We start from the raw sequence: 20,052 nt of genomic DNA, 5'->3' as shown, positions 1-20,052 counted from the left end.
TGGTCTTTATCCATTTGCTTTCCCTTGAAACCATATTGCATATGTTTCCATTTTAAACACACTGGATAATTGGACATAACTTTGGACTTTTACCACAGTCAACTGGAACGTGATCTAGCTAACACTATTCTGTAAAACGATGATGTATGAATAGCTTCATCCAGGACACAGCTCATTATGGTCCTGGACTAGACTTAAACCGTGTCCAGGAAACTGAACCCTGAGTCCAACCCCCAGGTCCAAACCAGGCATGTGGGGCCAGTTTCACTCCTCTCTACCTCATTATGAGAAACCAAGCAGTTTCAACTGGAGAAGTTAGATACAGTAGACCCTCAGAGCTAATCTGTAGTGATCTGGTTCTCATACATACTGTACTGTCTATGGCATTGTTCCTACATGCTGATTGATGGTTTGGGTTAATCTGTCAAGTTCCACTGGTTAACTCACTTACCAGGAGCCATTTTAGTGGAGTATCATACACTGCCTTCAGAAAGTATTCACACCCCTTGACTTTTTTCACATTTTGGTGTGTTACTCCCTGAATTTAAAATGTATTACATTTAGATTGTTTTTGCCACTTGCCTACACACAATACCCCATGATGTCAAAGTGGATTGATATTTTCAGAAATGTTTACAAATTAATTAAAAATGAAAATCTGAAATGTCTTGAGTCAATAAGTATTCAACCCCTTTGTTATGGCAAGCTTACGGCAAGTAATAAGTTCAGGAGTAAAAATGCACTTAATAAGTTGCATGGACTCACTCTGTGTGCAATAATAGTGTTTAACATGATTTTTTAATGACTACCTCACCTCTGTACCCCACACATACAATTATTTGTAAGGTCCCTCAGTCGAGCAGTGAATTTCAAACACATTCAACCACAAAGACCAGGGAGGTTTTCCAATGCTTCGCAAAATAAGGGCACCTATTGGTACCTGGGGACAAATAAAAAAAGCAGACATTGAATATCCTTTTGCGCATGGTGAAGTTATTCATTAGACATTGGATGGTGTATCAATACACCCAGTCACTACAAAGATACATGCTTCCTTCCTTCCTAAACTCTATTACCGGAGAGGAAGGAAACCGCCCAGGGATTTCACCAACTTTAAAACAGTTACAGATTTCAATGGCTGTGATATGAGAAAACTGAGGATGGATCAACAACATTGTAGTTACTCCACAATACTAACCTGATTTACAGAGTGAAAAGAAGGAAGCCTGTACAGAATAAAAAATATTCCAAAACATGCATCCTGTTTGCAACAAGGCACTAAAATAATACTGCAAAAAATGTGGCAAAGCAATTGCCTTTTTTTGCCCTGAATCCAACACAACACATTGCTGAGTACCACTCTCCATATTTTCAAGCATAGTGGTGGCTGCATCATGTTATGGATATGCTTGTAATCGTTCCAGACTGGGAAGTTTTTCAGGATAAAAAAGAAACGGAGTGGAGCTTAAGTACAAGCAAAATCCAAGAGGAAAACCTGGTTTAGTCTGCTTTCAGTCAGACACTGGGAGATTAATTCATCTTTCAGCAGGACAACAACCTAAAACACAAGGCCAAATCTACGCTGGAGTTGCTTACCAAGAAAACCGTGAATGTTCCTGAGTGGCCAAGTTACAGTTTTGACTTACATTTTCTTGAAAATCTATGGCAACACCTGAAAATGGTTGTGTAGCAATGATCAACAACCAGTTTGACAGAGCTTGAAGAATTTTGTAAATAATAATAATGTGCAAATGTTGCATAATCCAAGTGTGGAAATCTCTTAGAGACTTACCCAGAAAGACTACAGCTGTAATCACTGCTAAAGGTGCTTCTACAAAGTATTGACTCAGGGGTGTGAATACTTATGTAAATTAGATATTTCTGCATTTCATTTTCAATACATTTGCATAAATGTCTAAAAACATGTTTTCACTTTGTCATTATGGGGTATTGTGGATAGGAAAAAACATCTATGTAATCCATTTGGAATTCAGGCTGTAACACAACAAAATGTGGAATAAGTCAAGGGGTATGAATACTTTCTGAAGGCACTGTAATTGAAAGACTTATTGTCCCTCATATTGTTATTTGTTCTATAATAGGCCTACTCTACACTCTTAGAACCCTTTCCACAGAGAGTACTACATGGAACCCAAAAAGGTTTTACCTAGAACCAAAAAGGTTCTACCTGGCACTGAAAAGGGTTCTCCTATGGGACAGCTGAAGAACCCTGTTTTCTAAGAGTGTATGTTGAGTATGGGAAATTGAAATCGTTTGACCTTCATAGGTGTACAGTTCAGTAATGCTATTGAACTGGCTCCATTTCATTTATTATATTTACGTTATGGCTTAATCAAGCTTTAAAGGCCGTTCTTTAGTTAATACCTAACTTTTCCTATCTTGCTACTTTCTTCACTTCGTTGGGCTGTTACTATAATGACAAAACCTTTCCTGCTTTCCTAACAGATGTGTTGCCTATGTATAGGTGTGTTCTACTGGATTTGAACCTGTAATGCTTGTTTAGAATTTAGAATGAACCATTTGAATTGTTTGAGAAGGAGGCAGGCCACTTGAACATAGCAGTTTGTCAGGAGGAGTTAGGTCACTGACACAGTGAGTCAGAGTCAGACAGTCGGTGATCAGGTGATCAGGTGCTGTACAGCTCTCTCCCCAGTAGTCCCCACCCTCGTGTGGAAGAGCGAGCCCAGAGGTGTGAAGAGATCTGTCCCAACCTGCACCTCGGATCACAGCCCTCACTTCCTCCTCCCAGCCCAGCCCAGCTCAGCTCACACTTGTTATTCTAACCGTTGCTAGCTGTGACATCAGATTCCCACCACCGCCTTGGGTTTCGCAAGCCTCAGTCAGGAGCCAAGTCCAGAAAGTTCCCAAAGTCTTTTGAGTGGGGTAGAAACGGAAGAGTCAGAGATGGGTGAGAAAGAGTGTGTTTCTCTCTGTGAAAAGCCCAAATGAGGTCAGCAGCAGGGTGTTTTATCCACATTGCTCAGCATTGAGCAGCAGTAGCGTTGTGTGAGCGGCGGTGTGAGGTGAACAATGGACCAGTCTGTAATGAGCCAGGGGCCGGGCCGGTGTCCACTCTGTGAGGCTGTTAGCTGTTAGCATCAGGAAACACAGACAACTCTCCCAGGACTAGTGTGGTAAGCTGCTGAAGGTAAGACCTAAGAGCAACTCATCTGTCTCTCAGCGTGGTGTATTCCCATGGCTTTGTGTGTGGCGTCTATATACATTCTACCCAAATCATTTTAATTATGTGGAAAAATCCACGCATGCATTTTTACTGTAGATATGTATTTGCTCTGGCGTCGAACAGGGATCCTGTACTGCCAAAGTTATATCACATTACTGGGTATTTTCCATTGGTTATTTTACATGAGTGGTCAAAGTTTTCATGTTGCCTATTATCTTAGAAATACATTCTGGCGTTGAAGGGTTTTCCTTTCTTTTCTTTCTTCTCTAAAGAGAGAGTCCCCCCCCCCTCTGTTGCCCTGTAAACTTTAGCTGCTATGATTCATCTTCCACTGGTAAGCTGAACACACCTGAGGTAACCACTGGTATTCCATGCCTAGTTTCTCTCTATGTGCAGTCAGCAGTGTTGAGAGAAATTCACAGCAGCTCTCAGTGCCAGACTCTTCCGAGCTGTTTAGTGAGCTAAATTATTTTGGTATTTGGGAGCAAAGAAAGTAACGTTGTAAGGAATGGTATCATGATGTTTCTGATCCCCCTTACTCTCGTTCCAGGTGCCAGTCTGCGTCCCCACCCCCCATTCTCTCTGCCACACAGGGGCGGTGCCACGCCCCACTCAGCGACAGCGAGGACAACAGGCAGCACGTCAGATACGTCAAAACAGACGGCAGACTCTTGGGCCGATCCGGCTGGAGCAGCAAGACCGCTAGCCTCTGCAGTGGAGCCTCCCTCTCCTGTGACTTACCGTCCCAGAGCCGACTTACCAAGTCCAAGAGCATTAGCTGCCTGGACAACAAGCTCTCCATCTACAAGCCCTCTGGTGGGGCACAGGTGCGTCAGGAGGCCCAGGAGGAGCAGAAAGAGAACCAGAAACAGGAGGACATTCCAGGGGGAGGTGGACTGAGTGGTGGTCCGCTGAGCTGGAGCACCCTCTCCCTGGGACCTTCATCCAACCACGGCCACAAGCGCACCCTCTCTCTCAGCCGCCCTGTGTCAGGGGCATCCTCTGTGGCCATCCGTAAGAAGATCTCAGAATGGGAGTGCAGGAGGGTGGCTCTGCCTAGGATGAGCCTGTGTCTGGAGAAGAGGCCTGTAGGTGAGCGTGTGGGCGGCAGCGAGGGCTGCCCCAGCCTCCTCCCCTCACCTTGCAGTGAGAAGACCTTTGACTTCAAGAGTATCCGGAGGATGAGTACGGCTTTCTCAGAGTGCTCCTACCCAGAGACGGAGGAAGAGGAGGCAGCCTCAGACAGGGAGTGCCTGGGCCGCTTCCAGAAGAGGCCAGGAAAGACAGACTCCTCTTCCTTATTCCTGAGCTCCCTGTCTGCTCGGAAGGAAACGTCTGCTGTACTCAATCGGATACAAAAGATTGAGAAGGTGCTGAAGGAGAGCCCCAGCCAGCCACCGCGGTATCTTAGTAACTGCTATGCACCAGACAAAACGAGACAGAAGTGTTTTATGATAGGTGGGGTCGAGGACTTGGACAGTAGGGGCACCAGTAAACGCAGCAGTATATGTTCTGTGGCCACAGAACCAGACGCCCTGCCGGCCTCTGATAAACTCTCCAGACAGAGGTTCAGTGTGAGCTCAACCCGGTCAGAGACTGAGAGCCCAGAGCCCCCCTGTCAACAGACCCCGGAGGGCATGCCAGTCAACCCCCTGCCCAAACCTAAACGCACCTTTGAGTACGACGCCAACCGCAACCACAAGGGAATGTCGCCAATCAACGGACTACCTCCTGGCAGTGCCTCTGAGGAGTCACCACCCCTGCTGCCCATCACCCCCGCACCCAACATGACGCGAAATCTGACAAAGGATGGGAGCTCCCCCAAGAGACTCCAGGACAGGTGAGAATAGTCACATCACCTCTAGACGTGTACGCTCTTAGAAAAAAGGGTTCCTAATAGGTTATTCAGCTGTCCCCATAGGAGAACCCGTTTTGGTTCCCGTTAGAACCCTGTTTGGTTCCAGTTAGAACCCTTTTAGGTTCCGCCTAGAACCCTCTGTAGAAAGGGTTCTTTCTACCTGGATCCAAAAGTGTTCTACCTGCAACCAAAAAGGGTTATTCAAAGTGTTCTCCTATGAACTCTTTAAGGTTCTAAATAGCACATTCTGTTCTAAGTGTAGTCTTTTGTTGTTATGGCATGTGTCAGTAAGTCCACGGTTCAGTGAACTGATGTTTTTGTGTTGTGTTTAGTGCATTCTCAGACAGTAAAACATGTGTATCTCATCCCCCGGGCCCTCCCTCCCCCTCAGAATCAGCCATGCTGATCAAACAACATGGCGAACAGGAGATGCTGATTTATGGAGCTGCAAAACAAAACATAGGTCCTGCAGGCTGCAGTAAAAACAGAGGCAGTGAATTTGTTTAGTTCCTTTCTGAGAGTTGCACATGGACGGCTAGAACATTTATTTGTCTTGGATTTGAAAATGTCTTTAACATGTCCTGAGAATGTTTTGAGGGGGGTAAGGATCATAGACCAAGCTTTTCTTTGTTGGTGTTCAAGTGTATTAAATGATTGGCCTTTTGTCTGGCTCTGGTTGTAGTCAGATAGACAGTAGAGTGGGCTCGCTCACTTCGTAGTGATGCTGCTAACTGAATTGGTTCCACCAAGTCTGCCTCTGTTCAGCGTTTGATAATAAGCAGATAAACATTGAATCTGCTGTTAATTTTCTTAAGGCCTTAATGTTTTCCTGCATTAGAAAGACAGTATTTTTGGCTTCATATGAAGAGGATCACATTGTTATATTGATATTGTTCATAGCTTTTGTTTTTTCTCATTTGATTTGTCTAGAATGTTGCCATTGAAATGGAATATGTTAAATTCAGTCTCTGCTGTTTTTCCAGTGTTATTTTGTAAGAATGCCAGGCTTTCATTGAACAAACATCAAGTAGCCTTATTGCAATACAAACTTATTGCAAATGTCAACTACATTAGACAGGGCATTGTGTATCTTAGTATAAGGCCAGGTAACGAATGTCTGCTGTCCGTGAGAAACAAAGTATTACTGTAAATGTCTATAACACAGTGTACTGTAATAATGGTTGAATTAGAACATCCTTAAATATCACTGCTCAGCTCCAGCCAAACTGTTCATGTCCAAGACCATCAATTGTTCTATCCTTGAAATCCTACAGCTTTTCAACAACGTTCCAAGTAACATCAAAACAGGACTGTATTCTACTTATATCATGCCTGTTATTTAGCAAAGGCCTACAGTATGTTGTCTTGCCAGTGGACATCCCAAGGTTCCCAGTGTGCCTCCTCAACCTTCTTCATTATGTTGCTATAGAGCTGTGCAGTACAGGCAGCTATTAGCCTGTTATGTCTTTCTGGAACACTTGATATTGTTTATTACCCTCGTTATTTATCCCCCTTTAAATTGCCGCCAGAGCACAACTTGTTTAGGCCAATGACTGAGGGCAGGGCCTTTCCAGATCCTCTTGATGAGCGGGGAGGAAGAGATCCTTTAATGTCCCTGACTTGGAGTCAGTGTTTTTAACATTCCTGCGGCAGGGGCAATTTCAGAGCATGTTTAAAAGCCATGAGCCGTCAATGGAGCAGGACAGCAGGATAGCAGGCGTGATCTCACTGATCTAATGGAGGGACACTCCCCCTGTCCTGTCCTGAGCATTCAGAGTCCAGACACACACAAGCTGTCATGCTGTGTACATATGTACAGTACACAGAACTCCAGAAAATGTTTGGGTTGGTGGTAAATAAACAGGAAATGACTTTGTGATTGGAGCACATGTTGCTGTCAGCATAATTAGATTAGAGGTGCTCTGAACCAGTGATCCAGGTCTCTCTCTCTCTCTCTCTCTCGCTCTCTCTCTCTCTCTCTCTCTGTTTAATTGGCAGCTTCATAGAGGGCTGTTGAGGGATGAGGCATATTTGGGTCTCATTGGAACAGTGGCTTTCATCCACTCAGGTGGTCCTCGTTGATTGTAATCGGCCAGTAGAGGATGTCAGGATGGAATGAACCAGACCCTCTGGACTGCAGCTCTCCTCTCCACTGTCTCAGCACAGCCATGCATGATTAAATTCAATATTATTTTCTGCTTTTTTCATCCTCCCTCCCTGTTTCTTGTTTCTTCCCATCTTTCCCTCCCTCCCGTGCGCTGTCCACCCACTTTTCCTCTCGGTGATTCTCCCTCCATCAATCCCCTCGCTTTCTCTTTCTGACTCTCTCTCTCTCTCTCTCTCTCTCTCTCTCTCTCTCTCTCTCTCTCTCTCTCTCTCCAGGGAGTCATGTGAGTTGGAGGATGCTGCCAGCCTGGCCTCCTCGTACCGATCCTCTCACACAGAGAATGGCACTGTTTCCACAGAGACCCGCAGCAGCCGGCCCAGCTCCAAAAGCACTTTAGAGGAGAACGCCTATGAGGACATAGTGGGTAAGCATGGTGCTGTGTCTGGATACCTCAGGATAACTCAGCCTGATCTGCAAGACTTACTGATGCATTGTAATTCAGTGAATAACCAGGATTGTTGAAAGCTAAACTCTGTTAGTGATTGCTGATGCAAGTAGTAATTCCAAAATCCTTTCACACACTTGGTAGATTTCTAGAGAGGTCTGATTGTTGGTCACTCTCTCATATCCTCACACTCTCAGCTGCCAAGTAGACTGGATTGTCTTTATTCTGAAGGATGGCATGAAGACGTGTGCTGCTTTCTGGTTTCACCATCAACTCCTAATTGTTATGGACTGATAACAAGTATTTCTTTATATGCTGAAAGCTCTGTGTGTCTGTCTCCAGACAATGGTTATGTGGGAGCCAGCAACAACAGATGGGTTATATATTGCGAGCTGGCCTTCCCCTGGTTAAAAGGAATTTGACAGTCATGGGGTACATTTATACCCCATCTGCTTTCTATTGGACAATCCCAAATAGTTGACTGAAAAACTCTCAGGGCTTTTCAAAAATCAATGCTAGATTTATACTTCATATTCCTGCTTTATGTTTATTCAGCCCTGTATGGTTATGTAAAGAAAATATGATCATCACTCACTCTTCATTATCAGGCCATTCCTCGAGACAAAGAATGGCACTCCTCCGTTTACTGGATTAAATTGTAAGATTACTCTGTGGCTTGGGAAAATGTCAACTTGATATGCCTCAGCTAAAGCCCAGACCTAGCACTAAAGCTAATTTCACATAAATCAAGGGTTCGACAGTCTCACAAGGAATTGTTTTCACAAAATTGGGGGAATATCTATCCTCTAACAAGGACTTTTGGTAACATGGAAAACTACAATATCACGGTATAAGCAAGACTAACTTTAATTTCTCTGTATTGAGGGTGACAAAGTACAAATGTATGCCAAATTCCTTTCCAGTAGTAAACGTCCTGATGACTGTGGACAGTGAAAAGGCTGGTTCTCCTGAGGTGCTTCATGTGGCAGCGATGTCTGTAACGTTTCGCCCGGCCATTCTCGGCCCCTCCACTATAAATCTCCTTCCTGCTCATCAGGCTTGAATGTGAGACCCAGTAAAAGAATGGGGGCTGACATGTTTTTAGTTGGAAATTAGAGATTGAGTGTTGGTTGATATATGTTTGTAGCCTTTGAGCATTTTTTTGCAAGCACATGGGTCAAATTAAGACTGTAATGGCCACATTTCTCCCTCATACATGGTTAACTCTCTTCCTCTATTCGTCCTCTATGGCGTTTTATTCAGTCTCTGAAGATGACCAATGGTTCCAGGCAGAGCATGAATCGGTGACCGCGAGGGGACCCAGGGGACTTTCATGCGTACCCCAAAAAAGAGTCCATTGTTCGCCGGTCGAACACCTCGAGTATGGAATAGGCGGTGCGGTCGTAGGCATTTTGGCTGAATGATGATTAGTTACAGAGAAATACATTGCCTCTGTGAGCTGTCCCTCCCCAGTGATCCTGGCTGCTCCAGTCTGAAATAGGCCTAGCTGGCTCTGATCACAGCATGGAAGCAGCGGTTTACAGGTCAGATGTTCTGTTGGAGGCAGCAGCTACAGCAGTGGGAGATAAGCCATGTTCTAGTCCCTCTCCGCTCGTATTTCAACGTGTAGCAGCCCAGACACTTTGGACTCAGACACACACAGCCCTTCTCGAAGCATTTAATCAACTATGTGAGGAGATCATAGCTGTCTGAGGCAGTAGCCCACTAACATTGAGTACATTAAATAAATAGACTTCTCCAAATCAAATCAAATTTAATTTGCCACATGCGCTGGATACAACTGGTGTAGACTTTACCATGGAATGCTTGCTTACGAGCCCTTCCCATCGTTTCAGAATTAAAAAATAATAATACAAATTGTAACACGAGGAATAAAATAAAATACACAAGAATGGAGCTATATACAGGAAGTACCAGTACCAGTACCAGATCAAAGTGCAGAGGTATGTGGTATTTGAGGTAGATATGTACCTGAAGGCAGGGTAAAGTGACTAGTCATCATGATAGATAATAAGAAGACTAAAATATAGAACAGAGTAGCAGCAGCATATGATGTGTGTGTGTGTGCGTGTGTGTGTGAATGTGTGTGGGTTTTGTGTTGGAGTGTATATGAGTGAGTGTGTATGTATATGGTCTGCGTATATATAGTCTAGTGAGTGTGAATATGGTGTGTATATATAGTCTAGTGAGTGTGAATATGGTGTGTATATATAGTCTAGTGAGTGTGAATATGGGGTGTATATATAGTCTAGTGAGTGTGAATATGGTGTGTGTATATTTAGTCTAGTGAGTGTGAATATGGTGTGTATATATAGTCTAGTGAGTGTGAATATGGGGTGTATATATAGTCTAGTGAGTGTGAATATGGTGTGTATATATAGTCTAGTGAGTGTGAATATGGGGTGTATATATAGTCTAGTGAGTGTGAATATGGTGTGTATATATAGTCTAGTGAGTGTGAATATGATGTGTATATTTAGTCTAGTGAGTGTGAATGTGGTGTGTATATATAGTCTAGTGAGTGTGAATATGGTGTGTATATATAGTCTAGTGAGTGTGAATATGGTGTCTATATATAGTCTAGTGAGTGTGAATATGGTGTCTATATGTAGTCTAGTGAGTGTGAATATGGTGTGTACATATAGTCTAGTGAGTGTGAATATGGTGTCTATATATAGTCTAGTGAGTGTGAATATGGTGTGTATATATAGTCTAGTGAGTATACGTAGGGTCAGTGCAAGATAGAGTCAGTGCAGATAGTTTGAGTACCATTAATTTACTATTTAGCAGTCTGGCTATTTAGCAGTCATATGGTTTGGGGGTAGAAGCTGTCTCGGAGGCCGTTGGTTTGAGAGCTGATTCCCCAGTACGTTTGCCGGATGGCAGCAGTATGGCTTGGGAGTCTTTGGACATTTTTCGGGCCTTCCTCTGACGCCACCTGATATAGAGGTCCTGGATGTCAGGGAGCTCGGCCCCTGCGATGTACTGGGCTGTCCGCACCCCCCTCTGTAGCGCTTTGAGGTCAAGGGCAATGCATTTGCCATACAGAGTAGTGCTGCAGCCAGTCAAGATGCTCTCAATAGTACATCTGTAGAACATTTTGAGGATTTGAGGGCCAATGCCAAATCGTTTCAGCCTCTTGAGGGGGAAGAGTTGCTGCCATGCCCTCTTCACGACTGTGCGGGTGTGTGGGAACCATGTTAAGTCCTTAGTGGATGCCAAGGGACTAGAAGCTCTCGACCCTCTCCACAACAGCCCTGTCAACATGGATAGGGGCGGGCTCTCCCCTATTTCCCCTATAGTCCACGATCAGCTCCTTGGTCTTACTGATGTTGTTGTCCTAGCACCACACTACTTAGTCTCTGACCTCCTTCCTATATGCTGTCTCATCGTCATCCATGATCAGGCCTACCACTGTTGTGTCACCGGCAAACTTGGTGATGGTGTTGGAGTTGTGCGTGACCATGCAGTCGTGGGTGAACATGGAGTACAGGAGGGAACTAAGCACACACCCCTGAGGGGCGTTGAGGGTCAGCCTAAGTCCAGGATCCAGTTGCAGAGGGAGGGGTTCAGTCCCAGGGTCCCTAGCTTGGTGATGAGCTTGGAGGAGACTATGGTGTTGGACGCTGAGCTGTAGTCTATGAACAGTATTCTCACATAGTTATTTTCCCTCCTGTCCAGGTGGAAGAGGGCAGTGTGAAGTGCAATTGTGATTGCTTCATCTGTGGATCTGTCAGGGGGGTATGCAAATTGGAGTGGGTGTAGGGTGTCTGGGATGATGGTGTTGATGTTTGTCATGACCAGCCTTTCAAAGCACTTCATAATTACAGGTCTGAGTGCTACAGGGCAATAGTCATTTAGGCAGATTACATTGGAGCTCTTGGGAATAGGGACAATGTTGGCAGTTTGAAACATTTGGGGATTGCAGACTGGGACGAGGAGAGATTGAAAATGTCTGTGAAGACACTTGCCAGCTGGTCTGCACATGCTATGAGAACATGCCCTGGTATTCTGGCCTTGTGATTGCATTCCACCTTCCTCCTATATTGTCCTTTTGCATGTTTGATGTCTTGTCGGAGGTCGGAGGGGCTTTCTTTGTTGTGTCCGTGTCCCGTCCCTTGTAAGCAGTAGCTCTAGCCTTTAGCCCAGTGTGGATAGTGCCTGTAATTCATGGTTTTTGGTTTTGATACGTTCTTATAGTCTATGCACTTATTGATGAAGCATGTGATTGTTGTGGTAAACTCCTCAATGCTAACGGTTAAATCCCGGAACATATTCCAGTCTGTACTAGAAAAACAGTCTTATAGCCTCCCATCTTCTTCATCCAACAACTTCCGTATTCAGTGCATCACTGGTACTTCCTGTTTGAGCTTCTGGTTGTAAACACGAAGCAGGATAATGGAGTCATGGTCAGATTTGCCATTTGCGTACTATTGTTTGTACAGATGAATGTGGTACCTTCAGGCGTTTGGAAATTGCTCCCAATGATGAACCAGACTTGTGGAGCTCTACAAATTGTTTTCTGAGGTCTTGGCTGATTTCTTTTGATTTTCCCATGATGTCAAGCAAAGAGGCACTGAGTTTGAAGGTAGGCCTTGAAATACATCCACAGGTACACCTGCAATTGACCTACAAACTTCTGACCCACTGGAATTGTGATATAGTGAATTATAAGTGAAATAATCTGTCTGTAAACAATTGTTCTTGTTCTTGTTACTTACAACCTCATGCTAATCGCATTAGCTTACGTTAGATCAACCGTTCCATGGAAGAAGATTTCTGGAATAAATGGTTATATTATGACAAGCTATAGTTTGATTAGCGTAGTGCCACTGGGAATAGGTTTCCCATCTGGTGAATCAGGTTCTGTACACAACAGTGACTCAGCAGTAATGGATTATGTCTGCGTCATCAACCCCAAGCTGAACTGGGTCTGTCTAACATCATTGTCACCAGTGGTGGTGGTGAGGTAAAATGGCCTCCCTGGCCTGTCTGTCTGATCCAGATTATCTCTGCTCTAACACTGCATGGGAATCTGCTGACTGGAATAATGATGCTTTGTTTTGTCTATGTAATCATACATGTATACTGTAGTTTTTAGCATTTTTGAGGTATGAGTGTTAAACAACGTAGATTCCAAAAATACTATATATATCTCCCAACAAATTTGGCCCATGTGGTCACAAGCCTTCTCTGAAGGATTTACACTGTACAGTTACAGCATGGTTTGTGGTGCCACCAAACGTTTAGACAGCTCTCAAGCCCGTCTTGGTCCCGTGAACATTTCTGTTAATCTCTAGGAGACAGAAATGAATGACTGGTGCCACTGTAGCAGCCACTCGATGGCGAGGGACATTCTGTCCATAGCCCTTTTATGGGGTAATCCCATCCTGACATTGTGTAGATAGTCTGTCCTCTGTCTCGCTCTAGAGAGAGCCTATTGTGTAAACAGATGCCGAGTCACAGTGTGGGTGCAGCCAGGTCAGGAGAGGTATGTGTGTGTGTGTGTCTGTGTGTGTGTGTGTGTGTGTGTGTGTGTGTGTGTGTGTGTGTGTGTGTGTGTGTGTGTGTGTGTGTGTGTGTGTGTGTGTGTGTGTGTGTGTGTGTGAGAGAATGTGTGTGTGTGTTTGGATGTGAGTAACCACAGCAGTTGATTCGTACCCTCCAGTGCGTCAGAAGCCATGGAGACATATCATCATCCCAGCAGGCTGTCATTACTCTGCTTCAGTGGAATGGGGTCCAGAGCACTGAGACGTCAGTCAGTCCAGCCCTAGAGCTGGACCATACAGGCAAACATCCATATCGCGATAAATTGCCTGAATTGATGTGATAATGATAAATATAACAATAGTTTATAACAATGTGCATGCATCACAGTATATTTTTTTATATTACCCTTAAAACTACTACTAGAAGTTTGATGGTTGTAGCATCAATTGTCCCATTAACAATCACACATATTAGTAAACTTATTTAATTTCAAACTTCACATTTCTCTAGTATACGCTACTTATTGTAATGGACAATATCAGCAAACTGCCTGAGATAAGTGATTGGCATGGTCAGTCTCAATTTTCAGTTTACGGTCCCAGCTATACCCAGGCTTGTTATTGTATTCATCAGCTCTGATAATGCATAGGGAGGGAAGAGCCCAGTCTGACTGGACTTTCATTTTCAGTATGACATGGCAGAATGCTCTGATGATCTCACTAAGATGGTTCATAAATATGCAATAAATGATGAACCCCTTTTAACAAAACAGATACCTTTAACAGATACATTTAGCAGAGTTTAACGTTGGCCTTCAAGGTGTTCCTCCGTTTATAGGATTCTCTTCCATCATTGAGATGCTGAAGTGTAGATTTAGTGTAGTGCTCGTCTTTCACTGCAAGTCTTTTCCCTCATGCCTTTCGACACCATCTGGCTCTGTTTTCCTTTTTAGTGCAGTTCTTTCGTTTTCTCACAACCTTTTCAGACCCAGCTGAAATGCTATTCTCAGAGCACGTCTGGATGGACATGGGCAGTGGTGTTATACCAGTTTTTATACACGCTGGCTGGCCCTTTTCCAAGTGACATCAGTGAAAGCAGTGCTGTGTGAGATTCCCGTCAGTGTGCAGTGGAAAAAACCCAAACTCTTTGTGCAACACCTCTGAAATGTTGAGTGAACATTTCTACATCAACATTCTCATTGAAAGGATGTGAGAATGAAGTTCAGTGATACCTGAGAGGAGGAGGATGTCCCGCTCCGCTCCTCCCCTTCGCCTCCCGCAGCAGACAGCCTGCATACTCCGGCCATGACTCACCACTAGCAGCCCAGTGTCCGGGAGTCTCGGCACAGTGCAGTCGGTCAGGGGCCAGCGGGGCCGCCGGGGCCCTGGGCCAACAGTAACTGTTTAAAGAGACAGTACATTTGGGCATTGTAGCAGCCAGCTGAGAGTGACCTTTAACCTGGCCCCTGCATGACTTATTTGATCTGAGCACCACCATGGGGAGCCTCTGTCCTGCCCCCCAACTCCCTCTCCTGCCCCCCGTCATCTCACACAGACTCTGGCTTGAAGCCCCTCTGGCTTTGTCTTGTCTAGTCAAATACCTTCCTTCTCCCTGAACCTTAACAGATCCTTCTGAACAGCTGCTGCTGTTATCTTAGATAGACCTTAATCTGTTTTCTAAATGTCGTCACACAGAGAAGGAGAACCCGTACGAGGACGTGGACCTGAAGAGGAGGAGTTTGGGTCGGAAGAACCGCTTGGTACCGGAAAGCAGCCGGACCTGGACCTCCCAGAAACTCAACTCACCTCCTCAGGTAACCCAGCTAGCTAGCAGAACTGAGGTATTTTCCTGCAGTAAAAGTATCCCTCAGACTGGAGTTAGAGCTCTGAAACCTGGACAGGATCCTCCAATAATCTTATTTCACAGCTAGATTTCTCATTATTTGCGCTACAGAATCCTTTTGATGAAACCTGGTGGAGTTCCAGTAAAATACTGTCATTCTGCCTGGAAATGTAGGTTTGGCTCTGCTGCTTTAATATGGATGGGCACTGTCTCGTCGTAGGAAAGATGATTTAGAATTTCCTTGTGTTCAACTGGGAATGAGGTCACTGTGCGGTGAGGAAAATATATTGTATTATTGGGTACGATTACTTATTGTCATGACAAAAACCTCAGTCAATCCCAGACCAAACCAAGGTCCATTGCGTCATCCTATGGGCCCTGGTCAGAAATAGTGCACTATAAAGAGAATAGGTTGCCATCTGGGATACAGCCTCAATATTGTCCTCTCTCTCCCCCTCCACAGCTGCCCTCTAAGCCCAGTAGCCAGTCCCTGCGCCTCTCTGGTCCCACAGACAAGAAGAGTCACCGGGCGTCCCGCCTGTCCAAGCGACACAGCCATGATGACATGCTGCTGCTGCCGCCCCATCTGGGGGTCTCTCCCTCCCCCTGCTGCCTGCTGGATGACAGCCTGAGCAGCGCCAGCGACACCCTGGCCTCCCGTAGGCACCAGAGGATCCCCAAGGTACAATATAAAACACTCCAGGCTGTAGGAATGAACCTGTTCTCTCCATGATGATCTCCTCAAGGACTATTCTATTCTTGCAAGCCATGTATCTACGGGGCCATGCATCTACCTGGTAGGCAAAATTAAGTTGGATTTGCTGTAGACTATACAAATGTATTTCTTTTGAATAATTCCTAAATGGACTGTTTCCGAAACTCTTTGCTGATTCTGTTCATACTTTGTTTTTAACACAAGCCATATCCCAGGGATAGTTCTGGACTTGCAGAGAGAGATAGAGCACTGAGAAGGATTTTATGTCTATCTCTTCCTCCTCCCACACATTGAATGGAGCCAACTTTGAAGAGCTTCACCACAGGAGATCAGTCCTCTACTGTAGGTTGTACAGACACTGAGCTTCCCCTTCCCTTTCACTGTTTACAGATTGTCCAGAGAATCAACTCCATTTACTCTACCAAGAGAGGGAAGAAGAGGCTGAAGAAGCTGTCCTTGTCAAATATTGAGACGGCATCTCTGAGAGGTACATAGGGGCTCCTCCCTTCCTTCTCTCCATCCACTGTCTGGATCAGGGAGTAAATATTTGTGCCTTCCCCAGTCATCTCATCTGTATGGCATAAACATAGTTGTAGAGTTGACCCCTGACCCTAAACAAACCTTTTTTCTCTCTCTCCGATTTGTTTACAGATGACAACAGTGAGAGCGAGAGCGACTCTGATGACAGGTTCAAAGGTGAGAGGTCACAGTATGCAGTTGAAGCTCAGTCCCTGGAGAACAATGGTGCACTTGGTCTATAGCTGTCTGTTCAAATACAAATAAAATTTTATTTGTCACATACACATGGTTAGCAGATGTTATTGCAAGTGTAGCGAAATGCTTGTGCTTCTAGTTCCGACAATGCAGTAATAACCAACGAGTAATCTAACCTACCAATTCCACAACAACTACCTTATACACACAATAGTAAAGGGATGAAGAATATGTACATAAAAATATATGAATGAGTGATGGTACAGAACTGCATAGGCAAGATGCAGTAGATGTATATACATATAAGATGAGTAATGTAGGGTATGTAAACATAAAAGTGGCATCGTTTAAAGTGGCTAATGATACATGTATTACATAAAGATGGCAAGATGCAGTAGATGGTATAGAGTACAGTATGTACATATGAGATGCAGTAGATGTATATACATTTGAGATGAGTAATGTAGGGAATGTAAACATTATATTAAGTGGCATTGTTTAAAGTGGCTGGTGATACATTTTACATCCATTTTTCCATTATTAAAGTGGCTGGAGTTGAGTCAGTGTGTTGCAGCAGCCACTCAATGTTAGTGGTGGCTGTTTAACAGTCTGAAGGCCTTGAGATAGAAGCTGTTTTTCAGTCTCTCGGTCCCTGCTTTGATGCACCTGTACTGACCTCGCCTTCTGGATGATTGCGGGGTGAACAAGCAGTGGCTCGGGTGGTTGTTGTCCTTGATGATCTTTATGGCCTTCCTATGACATCGGGTGGTGTAGGTGTCCTGGAGTGCAGGTAGTTTGCCCCCGGGTGCATTGTGCAGACCTCACTACCCTCTGGAGAGTCTTACGGTTGTGGGTGGAGCAGTTGCCGTACCAGGTGGTGATACAGCCCGACAGGATGCTCTCGATTGTGCATCTGTAAAAGTTTGTGAGTGCTTTTGGTGACAAGCCGAATTTCTTCAGCCTCCTGAGGAGGCCGCTGCATCTTCTTAACGACGCTGTCTGTGTGGGTGGACCAATTCAGTTTGTCCGTGATGTGTACGCCGAGGAACATAAAACTTACTATCCTCTCCACTACTGTCCCGTCGATGTGGATAGGGGGGTGCTCCCTCTGCTGTTCCTGAAGTCCACGATCATCTCCTTTGTTTTGTTGACGTTGAGTGTGAGGTTATTTTCCTGACACCACACTCCAAGGGCCCTCACCTCCTCCCTGTAGGCTGTCTTGTCGTTGTTGGTAATCAAGCCTACCACTGTAGTGTTGTCTGCAAACTTGATGATTGAGTTGGAGGCGTGCATGGCCACGCAGTCGTGGGTGAACAGGGAGTACAGGAGAGGGCTCAGAACGCACCCTTGTGGGGCCCCAGTGTCGAGGATCAGCGGGGTGGAGATGTTGTTACCAACCCTCACCACCAGGGGGCGGCCCATCAGGAAGTCCAGTACCCAGTTGCACAGGGCGGGGTCGAAACCCAGGGTCTCGAGCTTGATGATGAGTTTGGAGGGTACTATGGTGTTAAATGCTAAGCTGTAGTCGAGGAACAGCATTCTCACATGTCCAGATGGGTTAGGGCAGTGTGCAGTGTGGTTGCGATTGCGTCGTCTGTGGACCTATTGGGGTGGTAAGAAAATTGGAGTGGGTCGAGGGTGTCAGGTAGGGTGGAGGTGATATGGTCCTTGACTAGTCTCTCAAAGCACTTCATGATGACGGAAGTGAGTGCTACGGGGCGGTAGTCGTTTAGCTCAGTTACCTTAGATTTTTTGGGAACATGAACGATGTTGGCCCTCTTGAAGCATGTGGGAACAGCAGACTGGGATAAGGATTGATTGAATATGTCCGTAAATACACCAGCCAGCTGGTCTGCGCATGCTCTGAGGACGCGGCTGGGGATGCCGTCTGGGCCTGCAGCCTTGCGAGGGATAACACGTTTAAATGTTTTACTCACGTCGGCTGCAGTGAAGGAGATTCCACAGGTTTAGGTAGCGGGCCGTGTCAGTGGTATTGTATTGTCCCCAAAGTGAGCAAAGAAGTTGTTTAGTCTGTCTGGGAGCAAGACATCCTAGTCCGTGACGGGTCTGGTTTTCTTTTTGTAATCCGTGATTGACTGTAGACCCTGCCACATACCTCTTGTGTCTGAGCCTTTGAATTGCGACTCTACTTTGTTTCTATACTGACACTTAGCTTGTTTGATTGCCTTCCTTGCGGAGGGAATAGCTACACTGTGTGTATTCGGTCATGTTTCTGGTCACCTTGCCCTGGTTAAAAGCAGTGGTTCGCGCTTTCAGTTTTGCGCGAATGCTGCCATCAATCCACGGTTTCTGGTCTGGGAATGTTTTAATAGTTGCTTTGGGTATGACATCGCTGATGCACTTGCTAATAAACTCACTACCGAATCAGCGTAGTCGTCAATGTTGTTGTTTGACGCAGTGTGGAACATATCCCAATCCACGTGATCGAAGCAATCTTGAAGCGTGGAATCAGATTGGTCGGACCAGTGTTGAACAGACCTGAGCGTGGGAGCTTCCTGTTTTAGTCTCTGTCTATAGGCTAGGAGCAACAAAAGGGAGTCGTGGTCAGCTTTTCCAAAAGGAGGGCAGGGGAGGGTCTTATATGCATCGCGGAAGTTAGAATAACAATGATCCAGGGTTTTACCAGCCCTGGTAGCACAATCAATATGCTGGTAGAATTTAGGGAGTCTTGTTTTCAGATTAGCCTTGTTAAAATTCCCAGCTACAATGAATGCCGCCTCAGTATATGTGGTTTCCAGTTTACATAGAGTCAAATATAGTTTGTTCAGGGCCGTCAATGTGTCTGCTTGGGGGGGAATATATGCGGCTGTGATTATAATCGAAGCGAATTCTCTTGGTAGATAATGCGGTCGACATTTGATTGTGAGGAATTCTAAGTCAGGTGAACAGAAGGACTTGAGTTCCTGTATGTTGTTATGATCACACCACGTCTCGTTAATCATAAGGCATACCCCCCCGCCCCTCATCATACCAGAAAGATGCTTGTTTCTGTCAGCGCGATGCTTGAAGAAACCAGCTGGCTGTACCGACTCCGATAGCGTGTCTCGAGTGAGCCATGTTTCCGTGAAGCAAAGAACGTTACAGTCTCTTATGTCTCTCTGGAATGCTACCCTTGCTCGGATTTTATCAACCTTGTTGTCAAGAGACTGGACATTGGCGAGTAGTATGCTTGGGAGCGGTGCGCGATGTGCCCGTCTCCAGAGCCTGACCAGAAGACCGTTTTACGGCGACGTTGTTTTGGTTCGGCGGCTGGGATTTGATCCATTGATTCGCTTCAGGAAAGTTGTATTCCTGGTCGTAGTGATGGTGAGTTGACGTTGCTCTTATATCCAGTAGTTTCTCCAGACTGTATGTAATAAAACCTAAGATTACCTGGATACAAGCAGCGCACATCTCTGTTTTGACAAGTCGGTGTTTGGAACGAGACATCGATCAAGTGACTTGTGACCAAAGGGACCACAGAAATGTAACTGAAAGGTAAAATAAAGATGTAATGGATGCGCTATAGACTATACAACTTTCATTCTTTTGAATAAATACTAAATCCACTGTGTTCGAACTCATTGCTGATTCTGTTCATACTCTGTTTTAAACACAAGCCATCTGTGATGACAGTTATGGTGAACTATAAGGT

At 45.1% G+C, this 20,052-nt stretch overlaps 1 protein-coding gene across 3 annotated transcripts in view; it reads left to right on the top strand.

Annotated features, from left to right (window-relative positions):
- The window catches only part of dennd2b (DENN domain containing 2B), a 74,556-nt gene that overhangs the window by 28,826 nt on the left and 25,678 nt on the right, over positions 1-20,052 (top strand). For 2 of the 3 annotated variants that reach the window (XM_031813827.1, XM_031813819.1), the window contains exons 3-8: positions 3,756-5,045; positions 7,446-7,594; positions 14,821-14,939; positions 15,432-15,650; positions 16,074-16,170; positions 16,335-16,379. In XM_031813827.1, coding sequence (XP_031669687.1) covers positions 3,756-5,045; positions 7,446-7,594; positions 14,821-14,939; positions 15,432-15,650; positions 16,074-16,170; positions 16,335-16,379 — 1,919 coding nt within the window. Of the gene's footprint in view, positions 1-2,842; positions 3,170-3,755; positions 5,046-7,445; positions 7,595-14,820; positions 14,940-15,431; positions 15,651-16,073; positions 16,171-16,334; positions 16,380-20,052 lie in introns of those variants that run through there. The other variant, XM_031813830.1, reaches the window with a different exon arrangement.

Source organism: Oncorhynchus kisutch, linkage group LG3, assembly GCF_002021735.2.
Source record: "Oncorhynchus kisutch isolate 150728-3 linkage group LG3, Okis_V2, whole genome shotgun sequence".
NCBI classification, from domain to species: Eukaryota; Metazoa; Chordata; class Actinopteri; order Salmoniformes; family Salmonidae; genus Oncorhynchus; species Oncorhynchus kisutch.
Note: the sequence above shows the minus strand (reverse complement) of the source record. Positions and strands in the feature narration are given on the sequence as shown.